We start from the raw sequence: 10,554 nt of genomic DNA, 5'->3' as shown, positions 1-10,554 counted from the left end.
GCAACATCGAAGAATTCACCGTTGAAGAATCTCAAATATGTTTTTAGTAAGAAAAAGGGCAAGAAAGTAGGATAATCCAGCATCTCTTCAGTGGCGGACGAAGACCCGAAGAAGGAGGATACCGAGTACGAAACCGAAAGAGAAGAAAGTGAATTTGATGAAGGAAGCGATTTAGAAGGCGAACTAGCTAAGCCCATGGCTAACATTGATGAAGTTCCCCTGGGTGAACAGAAGAAAAGGATGTAAGATGATACCGGCCCAGGACTCGTGCAACCCGCGATTCCTGCAACTGCCACCTTTGAAATTAAGGGCCACATACTTGCTCAACTTAAGGAAATTCCATTCTACGGGAAGGATCATGAAGACGCATACAAGTATCTAGACGACGTCAACAATATAGCCTACTACTTCAATGTCCCTAATGTGGCCCGAAACATTGTTTTGCTTCGAATGCTACCAGTCACATTTAAGGGGGCTGCGAAAGATTGGCTGAAATCACTCCCTCCAGGATCCATCACTACTTGGGCTAAGATGAAAGTGGAATTTATTGATCAATTTTGCCACCCCATCAAAGATAACAAAGTTGAAGAAGGCCATAGCAAACTTTGAGCAACAAGCTGGAGAGTCACTATATGAAGCATGGGAAATATACAAAGGCTTACTAAGGAACTACCCGCATCATGATCTGAACAGTCAACAAGAAGTCTCCATTTTCTATAATGGAGTGAATCTTACAACTAGGCAGCTCCTTGATTCGCAAGTACCACTCACAAAGAAGGCACCCTCGGTGACAAAGGCCTTAATTGAAGAATTCTCTAAGCATTCTAGAAAATATCATAACCCAAGGAATGACCCAAATTGAGGGGTAGTCAACTCAGTTACTGATAGCATGGCAGCAGTGATGGTTAAGTTGGAGAGTTTAGATTGAAGAATGAATAAGATGGACCAATCTATACATGTTATCCGGTTGGAATGTGAGAATTGTAACGAGCCTCACCTTACTAGAGATTGTGATTTGGACGAGAATAAGAACCAGAAAGCACAAGTCTGCTATTCAAGTGGCGACAAGTATGATGATGATTGGCGAAAACCCAAGAAATAATGGCTCCCGTACGATGAATACAAGAAGGAAAAGGAAGAAAAGTTTAAGAAAAAAGCCAGAGGTTTCTATCAAAAGGAGGAACCAGTGCAAGAAAAGAAATCAGAATTGGAAGATATGTTTACAAGATTTGTAGTCGCGTTCGAGAAAAGGCACAATGATACCGACGTTGAAATGAAGGAGCAACAAAATATGCTTATAGAGCACCAATCTATGATGATGGATCTGAAGGGTTTTAAGCATTCTAACACTCCTATGGTGTATATGCAACCCTAGAAACCTTGGATCTATGTTTTATCTATAATACATGCAAATTTGTTTTTCCATGGTTCATAACCTATCTAGCATACATGGGGAACTTTTAAACATAAAAGATAGTAAGAAATACATATTTTTAGTTGCTTGAATTCCTTGAGAACCTTGTGTGCCGAGCACCCCAAGTGTGATGCCTCAAATGTCTCACACAACACCAAATACACGTGGAATAACCTTGAGAGAAATATAATACTTCTAAAATCGGCTATTCCCTCTTGTTCTCATTATTGCCGATTTTGGTCTACAAGATGTTGCTTATATAGTGTGTCATAATTAGGGTTACACCATGTAAACCCTAACTGACATGAATCTTCATTTCTTGGATCCATGGGTACAAAAACACCATGGAGCATCCTATGGTTTTTAGCCCAACTTGATAATCCAAGGAGCATTAACCCACTATACAAGTATGGGTGATTTACACGATCAACCCATATATTTAATTAGTCTTCTTTTGATCACTTAATTAATGCTAGATCAATACTAATTAAATAATATTATTAATATATTAGAACTTATAATATCTTAATAAAACTTATGTGTTATTTATTTCATTTTAGTCTATCCAAATGCATGATGCCATGCAACCCAAATGGACCATGCTAATCGGGTCAAGTACATTCCAGAAATAGTTATGAACTTAGACACCTAATCCAATAGTCTTCCACTTGTATAAGTCTAATAACTATAATTGCAACAATGACTTCAAGAACCGATCAACAATCGTAGCTCTTTCAAGGTCTCGCAGAACTGAGATGATGATACGCCATTTAAGATAAGTGATCATATAATCCTCTGTTCTAGATATTAGCTGGACAAATACATGGAACAATGTCATACTTATTGTCCAACAGTTTGTTTCCCGATTTCCGATTTTTTTGACATAGAACTTAATTGAACACATCAATTTAGTTCTGACCGGGCCCGGTACATGGGTCAACACAAAATCATCGAGGGGCCCATATATCGCTTCTAATCCAAGAAGGAACAGATAAACTTCGACTCATATGTGTGTTCTACTACGTTTTGAATCATACACAAAGACACGTTTTATAACATTGAGATACCAATAAGTTTTCGTACAATCAATGTATAACCAACTCATACGCAACAAGTCATCTCACTAGGTTTGAAGACATATATGATACCAGTGAGCATGGGTTGAATCCAACACTCGGAACTTATGAGCACTCATGAGTGTTGTAGCACCACTTTGCTATGTCCAACATCTTAGACCTCTACAAGCCAACGCATGACAATCTTAATTCATATTTACTTCCAACATATGACCGACTGTGGAGAATTTGAATAATATGAAATAACATAACATAATTATTCTGGAAGTCAAAACATGCAAAATGAAATGATAGTAAACGATTGAAAAAGGATATCAATACTTTACTCATAAATAAATACAACTTTTATTCATCATCAAATGTCAATTACACTATACACGTTTTAAAGCTATCTAACTACTAAAACTAATATCATCCTTCAGCCCTATGTGCCTTGCATGCTGGAGATGCTTATCCCTGCCCAATCCCTTCATGAGGGGATCTGTCGGGTTCTCATCCGATGATACCCTCTTTGCCACGAGGAGTCCTTCTTTTATTTGATGTCTGATGAAATGATATTTTCTGCCAATGTGTTTGGATCTCCCGTGATCCCTTGGTTCCTTGGCTAAGGCAATTGCACTATCACTATCACGGAAAATCTCTATAGGCTCCTTTATAGCTGGTACAACTCCAAGATCTCCAATGAAGTTCTTTAGCCATATAGCCTCCTTTGATGCCTCGCTTTCCATTATATACTCTGATTCGCAAGTTGAATCAGCTAGTGTCTCCTAGTTGGAACTTTTCCAAGAAATTGCCCTCCGTTTAAGGTAAAGACCCAGCCTGATTCAGAGCGGAAATTATCCCTATCATTCTAAAAGCTAGCATCACTATACCCCAATACTCTCAAGTAATCACTCCCACTGAGGGTAAGGACCCAATCCTTAGTCCTCCGCAGGGACTTGAGAATGTTCTTTACCGCATACATGATCGAGCCTACAACGGAAGCATACGATACTCGAATCATTTCTGCTATCTCAACCTCCATACACGGACACTGAGTTTTACTCAGTCTTGCATTACTCTAGATCGGGAACTCTCCTTTCTTGGAATTCGGTAGGCCGAATCTATTCAGCACCTTCTCCAAGTAGGTAATCTGATTAAGTCCAATTAGTGTTTTACTCCTGTCTCTCAGAATCCTTATCACTAAGATATAGTCAGCTTCTCCAAGGTCGTTCATAGCGAAACACTTCCCAAGACAGGACTTAAGTTCTTGCAGAGTTGGGATGTCATTTACTATGAGTAGTATGTCATCCACATAGCCTTGACATATACACAAGATTCATCTTCACTCCTTGAAAAGCCAAACTCTTTGACTTTCTCATCAAAGCAAAGATTCCATCTGCGAGGTGCTTGCTTTAATCCATAAATGGATTTATCAAGATTACACACTTTATTAGGGTACTCTGTACTGACAAAACCCTTTGGCTGACTCATGTAAAAATCCTCAGTCAACTTTCCACTAAGGAAAGCGATTTTGACATCTATTTGCCCTATTTCATAATCATGAAATGCAGTAATGGCTAACATAACCCTAATAGAATTAATCTTCGCTACTGGTGAAAACGTCTCTTCATAATCAACTCCCGAAGTTTGAGAAAAGCCCTTTGCAACTAGTCGCCCCTTATAAGTGTATACATTACCATCCATGTCGATCTTCCTCTTGAAGATCCATTTACACCCGACTGTCTTGTGACCTCGTACATTGTCAACCAAGTTCCAAACTTGATTGTCATACATGGATTGTATCTTGCTATCCATACCCTATTTCCATTTAACAGCCTCAGGGCCTGCCATGGATTCCGTGTAGCTGTTAGTTTCATCCAAACTTACCAGTGTGCTATCATTGATAAGTGTATCACCTTCCGCAGTAATATGAAAACCATAGTAATGCTCAGGTGCATTCCTAACTCTCGTGGAACGCCTCAGAGGTACTGAATCTTCTGTCAGATCAACAGGAGTTTCCTCCTCTGGTTGATTGCTAGGGTTTGAGGTTCCTTAACCACTTGACTCTTGAAATTCTTCAAGGTCAATTTGCCTCCCACTGTTTCCTTGGCTCATGAATTCTCTCTCGCAAAAGACTCCTTTCCTTGCTACAACTACCACATTATCACTAGGTCTGTAGAAGATATAACCAAAGGATCTCTGTGGGTAGCTGATGAATATACACCTCTCATTTTGAGGTTTGAGCTTATCGTGAGACTCGCGCCTCACAAAAGCCTCGCAACCCCAAATCTTGATGTGGTCCAGATTGGGAACTTTTCCGGTCCACATCTCATGAAGTGTTTTGGCAACCTTCTTTGTAGGAACTAGATTAAGGAGATGGGCGGCAATGTCTAAGGCATAACCCTAAAATGAGAATGGTAGCGAAGCTTGACTCATCATAGAACAAACCATATCCAACAAGGTTCGATTGCCCCTCTCAGCCACACCATTAAGTTGTGGTGTCCTAGGAGGTGTCAATTGTGAGATAAACTCACATTCCTTAAGATAGTCAATGAACTCTGTACTAAGATACTCACCACCTCGATCGGATCGAAGCATCTTAATGTTCCTGCCCAACTGATTCTCCACTTCCTGCTTGAACTCTTTGAATCTTTCAAAGGTCTCTGACTTATTCTTGATTAAGTAGACATATCCATATCTACTAAAATCATCAGTAAAAGTCACATAGAAGCGGTTACCATCTCTTGTGGCGGTTCTGAAGGGTCCACAGACATCAGTGTGTATGAGGCCCAACAAACCCTCACCCTTAGCACAAGTACCAGTGTCGGGTAACTTTGTCATTTTCCCAAGCAGACAAGATTCACAACTATCATCTGACATTAGGTCAAACAACTCCAAGACTCCACCCTTTTGGAGTTGGCATATGTGTTTCTTGCTTACATGTCCAAGACAAAAAGACCATAATGATGCTTTATCCAAGTTATTAATATTAAAAGAATCAATACATAACACATTATTTTCTAGGTTATCTACAACAAACACAGCTTCATACACACCATCACAAGGTAATGCTTTAAAATAAAGAACATTATTAAAGAAAGCATTTACTCCACCAATTTCATTATCAAAAGAAAAGGTAAACCCTTGTTTGTACAAAGCATGAAAGGAAATAATATTTCTTGTAATTTCAGGCGAGTAACAACATTTATTCAATTCTAATGTAAACCCACTACTTAGCAACAAATAATAAAGTCCAATCTTGGTGATAGGTGAAGCTTTCATATTCCCCAAGATCAAGTTTATCTTTCCATGCTCCACATTCTCACTTCTTCTTAGTCCCTGCAAATCAGAACATATGTGAATTCCACATCATGTATCAAGGACCCAAGAGTTAGAATAGGGTGAGTTATTAGACAATATTGTGTAAATACCTGCATGGTTGGGTTTCACTTTCCCATCCTTAATATCTTGCTTATACTTTGGGCAGTTCCACTTCCAATGCGACTTTTCATGGAAATAGAAGCATTCAGCCTCTTTTGGGTCAGAAGAAGGAGTGACGAAACCTTTCTTGGTTCCACTTGAAGAGGAGCCATCAATGGTCTTACCCTTGGTACCATTCGAAGAGTTCTTCCTTTTTTTCCCTCTACCTTTTCTGATTGCCAGGACAGTGGTGGATTTTGGAGTAGGAGTAGGAGTGGTAACAACTGGGTTACCTTTAAGACCTGTTTCTGCCGTCTTTAGGATTCCTTGGAGCTTGCTGAGGATAACTTCCTCCTTGTTCATGTGGTATGTCATGCGGAATTGATCATAACATGATGGTAAGGAGTGCAAAATGATATCTATTGCTAGCTCCTCGAGGAAGTTCACATTCAGTTTCAGCAAACGGTCCACATAACTTTGCATTTTCTGCATGTGGCCCGTGATAGGTTCACCATCCTTCATCCGAGTTGTTATCATAGAGGAGATGATTCCATATCGCTCTTGGCGAACACTCTGATGGTAGTGGTCCATCAAATCCTGGTGCATCTCAAAAGGATAATAGTCCTCATAGGACTTTTGGAACTCGACTGTCATTGTGGCCAACACGATGCATGCCAGTTTGGTAGCATCTCTTTCATGGGCCTAATATTCAGCGATCTCCTCAGGAGTAGCAGACGGCTCGAGTTCTTTAAGCTCCTTATCGAGGACATATTCTTTGTCCTCATACCGAGAGACCATCCTAATGTTCCTGATCCAATCCATAAAGTTGGATCCATCAAAGATGACTCTCCCACAAAGTTTCATGAGAAAGAAGGAGTCGGTAGGGTTTGAGCCAGAAGCAGCATTATTGGAAGACATCTGAAAAGAAGAAAGACAAGTTTTGATTAGATATAAATATAGTCCTTAATAAAACACCCAAATTTAATATTAAGGCTAGGACCCAACACAATATTTTATAACTTAGAAGAGGGATGCTGTAATCCAAGCTATAAAATATTTGAAGGCAGGTGTATCACGATTCACCAATTTCCACCATGAAAAATGAAATAAATTATTAGGTTTTAATTGGTTTTTAAAACTCCTAGATTCTTTGAGATTCATTGAACTTTTCAATGGCATGTTTCAATCTCGAGTGTGCCCTTCAGGTTTTGTGACTGGGATGCCGAGGATCACAAAACAAGGTGTGAAGTAACCATGAAAATTACTTTTGTATTCTTAATATTCACCCCTCAATCGATGTGTCGGTTAACCACACGCGCTCCACCGATACTATGATAAATATTTACCCTTTTCCTACCTTGTTAAGTCCAGGCTAGTGTGCCGATTAACCACACACGCTCCACTAACGACTTAATCAAAGTGCAAAGTGTAATTTCATGGGTTAGCACCTTATTCACATTTTCCTAAAGTAAATAAGATTGGGAATTTATAAATAACATTTAGTTACTTTATAATCCTCATACTTTTAATGAATATTTGAAGTCCTTGTCTTACTCGTTCGGCTATCGACCCTCCACCGATCAAGGAAGCGGTGGGTGAGAATGGGCACCCATTAAGCTACCATTTTACAAGCAGCAACCTTATACCCGCCTTATAGATCGGCTTCGTGAATGACGCCTACTAATGGTAAAACAACTTTTTCTTATACATATATAATTATTATTAAACTTATAATATTATAAAGTATAAGGGTTGAATTTTAACTTTTAAAATTCTAGGGGTTGGAACTACAGTTTTTAGAGTGACTTAACATGTTCCAAAACTTAAGGGCAAGTTTTGTAAATTTACAAAACTTTACATTTCATAACTTATGAGTTAATGGTTTAATCAAATGAGTGAGTTTTCATTTTATGTAACCTATGTGTTTCTTTAATGGTCTTTAAAAGTGTGACTTTTGGTAATCCATAACTTGAGGACAAATTATGGATTCCATTAAAACAGATAATTGATCCAAGAATTAATCGTTAACAATTTAGCAAGTAATTCCTATGATCTACCAATAACTCATAAGAACATGCATATCATATCAAAATTTCAAGAATCATATGAACACATATAAAACATGGAATTTTGATATTATCCATTATAAATGGATTAGCATAACCATTACACCATCTAAAACAAGTTTTAAAACACCAAAACAGTTTAGGGTAATGTTTCTAGTCCATTTCCAGTAGCAAAAGTTGAAAATTTGCATTATGGGCCTCCTACTCGTCGAGTGCATGAACCTACTCGACGATTAGGATGAGTTTACCCATGGACTCATTGAGTCCCCCCATGGACTCGGCGAGTTTATGCTGCAGAGTGCAAAAAAACTGAGTTTTTTCACAATTTTGCATCAAGTATCAAACAAACAAGCCTAGGCTTTGTTACCACTAAAGGGTTTTGAGCATTCTAACACTCATATGGTGTACATGAAACACTAGAAAACTTGGATCTATGTTTTATCTATGATACATGCAAATTTGTTTTTCCAAGGTTCATAACCTATCTAGCATACATGGAGAACTTTTAAACATAAAAGATAGTATGAAATACATACCTTTAGTTTCTTGAATTCCTTGAGAACCTTGTGAGCCTAGCACCTTGAGAGAAATATAACACTTCTACAATCGGCTATGCCCTCTTGTTCTCACTAGTGTCGATTTTGGTCTACAACATGTTGCTTATATAGTGTGTCATAATTAGGGTTACACCATGTAAACCCTAACTGACATGAATCTTCATTTCTTGGATCCATGGGTACAAAAACACCATGGAGCATCCTATGGTTTTTAGCCCAACTTGATAATCCAAGGAGCATTAGCCCACTATACAAGTATGGGTGATTTACACGATCAACCCATATATTTAATTAGTCTTCTTTTGATCACTTAATTAATTCCAAATTAATTCTTGATCAATACTAATTAAATAATGTTATTAATATATTAGAACTTATAATATATTAATCAACCTTAAGTGTTATTTCTCTCATTTTAGTCTATCCAAATGCATGATGCCATGCAACCCAAATGGACCATGCTAATCGGGTCAAGTACATTCCAGAAATCGTTATGAACTTAGACACCTAATCCAACAGGATCAACAAACTATGCTTCGGAATCAACAAGCATCCATTCATAAAATTTAAAAACAGCTAGGCCAACTTGCACAACAAATCAACCTACGAGGATCGGGTGAACTTCCTAGAAATACAGAACAAAAACCAAGAATGGCACATGTAAATGCACTAACAACAGTTTCTGAGAAATTTTTTACTCCTTTGACCTCTCTCCAGATGGCCTCAGTAAAGGTGCAAGCTGAAGAGCCTGAAAACTCGAAATCAGGGAATCCTGACTCGACTCGCCGAGCCCAAGACAAGGAATCGACGAGTCAAAAAAATGGCTATTCTTTAAAGCTTTACCGACCTCCTTTGTCATTTCCGAGTCAAGCCATACCTGGTGAACAGATTCTAGAGTATAAGAAATTTATGGAGCATATAAAGGCCCTTCAAGTGAATATTCCGTTTATTGAAACGAAACTTCAAATCCCGAAATATGCAAGCTTGTTAAAGAGTCTCTTTACATCTAGAAAAGATATGGCAGAAGTGGCTGAAATAGTATGGAATGAGTTGCCAGCGAATAGGGGAGATCTAGGAAGCATCACGATACCTTGTCAATTTGGAAATATAACTGCCACTTGTGCATTGACTGATTCGGGGGCAAGTATAAATATTATGCCATATTCTTTCTTCAAAAAGCTAGACTTGTCGGACCCAAAACCTATCCGTATGACAATCCATATTGCCGATAAATCAATAATACGTCTAAGAGGAGGGTGCAAAGATTTTCTCATCAAAGTTGATAAATTTCTTTTCCCTGCTGATTTCGTAGTGCTATACATGGAGGAAGACCTTAAAGTTACAATTATTCTTGGGAGGCCTTTCTTGAATACCGCTTGTGCTATAGTTGATGTGTGAGAATCTATGCTAAAACTAAGGGTGGGGGATGATTCGGTGATTTATAAAGCTGAGCAAGAGCAAAAGCATGAAGAGACGAAAGAAGATAAAGTTCCGTCAATATATTTGGATGATGAAGTGTTAGAAAGAGAGCTTGCGCTTTTACAAGAATCCAAATCAATTTCTACTATCCCTGAAAGAGAATTTTTATTCTAAAAGGGACTTAAAAGAGATAGAAAGGTTGCTAGAGGAAGCTTATTACCAAGAAACAAACAAAGGGGTGGAAAGATCACCGACTCGTCGAGTAACACCCACTGACTCGACGAGTCCAAATCAAAAGACAAAACCAAAGGGAGATCCCTGCAGACCACACGCACTTTTTCTGTCCAACATGCACGTTTTTCCTGATCAATTGGAAAATCTACTTGAGGAAAGTGCAATTGTTTAAGATTTGTGCAACTTCCAAAATGCACATTTGGCTTGCCTTGACACAATTATGCAAAATGATGAAACAATTCATCATGAAAAGAAGGAGAGCTTAGAAGATAAAGAAAATACTAAGGCTTGGAATAAGGATGAGCATAACTCTTCCATTGACTCATACACGCCTGATCAAGAAGCAATGCCAACCACAATCATAAGAACCAAGCTTCGAGCCCTAG

General features: G+C 38.4%; 1 protein-coding gene and 1 non-coding gene across 2 annotated transcripts; one reads left to right on the top strand and one right to left on the bottom strand.

Annotated features, from left to right (window-relative positions):
* Nucleotides 1–580: 580 nt before the first annotated feature.
* LOC111881047 (small nucleolar RNA R71) lies at nt 581–687 on the bottom strand. Its single transcript, XR_002846666.1, has one exon. It is a non-coding gene; the product is annotated as a small nucleolar RNA R71 (small nucleolar RNA).
* Nucleotides 688–9,166: 8,479 nt separating this feature from the next.
* Nucleotides 9,167–9,913, top strand: LOC111881039 (uncharacterized). Its single transcript, XM_023877432.1, has one exon. It carries the CDS (start codon nt 9,167–9,169, stop codon nt 9,911–9,913), a length of 747 nt encoding a protein of 248 aa, XP_023733200.1.
* The last annotated feature ends 641 nt before the right edge of the window (nt 9,914–10,554 follow it).

This window comes from Lactuca sativa, chromosome 3, assembly GCF_002870075.4.
Source record: "Lactuca sativa cultivar Salinas chromosome 3, Lsat_Salinas_v11, whole genome shotgun sequence".
Taxonomy (NCBI): Eukaryota; Viridiplantae; Streptophyta; class Magnoliopsida; order Asterales; family Asteraceae; genus Lactuca; species Lactuca sativa.
This window is presented reverse-complemented; position numbering and strand designations above follow the sequence as displayed.

Excerpts from the sequence above, each read along its gene's own strand:
- LOC111881039 (XM_023877432.1), top strand. The coding sequence starts at position 9,167 with ATGGCACATGTAAATGCACTAACAACAGTTTCTGAGAAATTTTTTACT.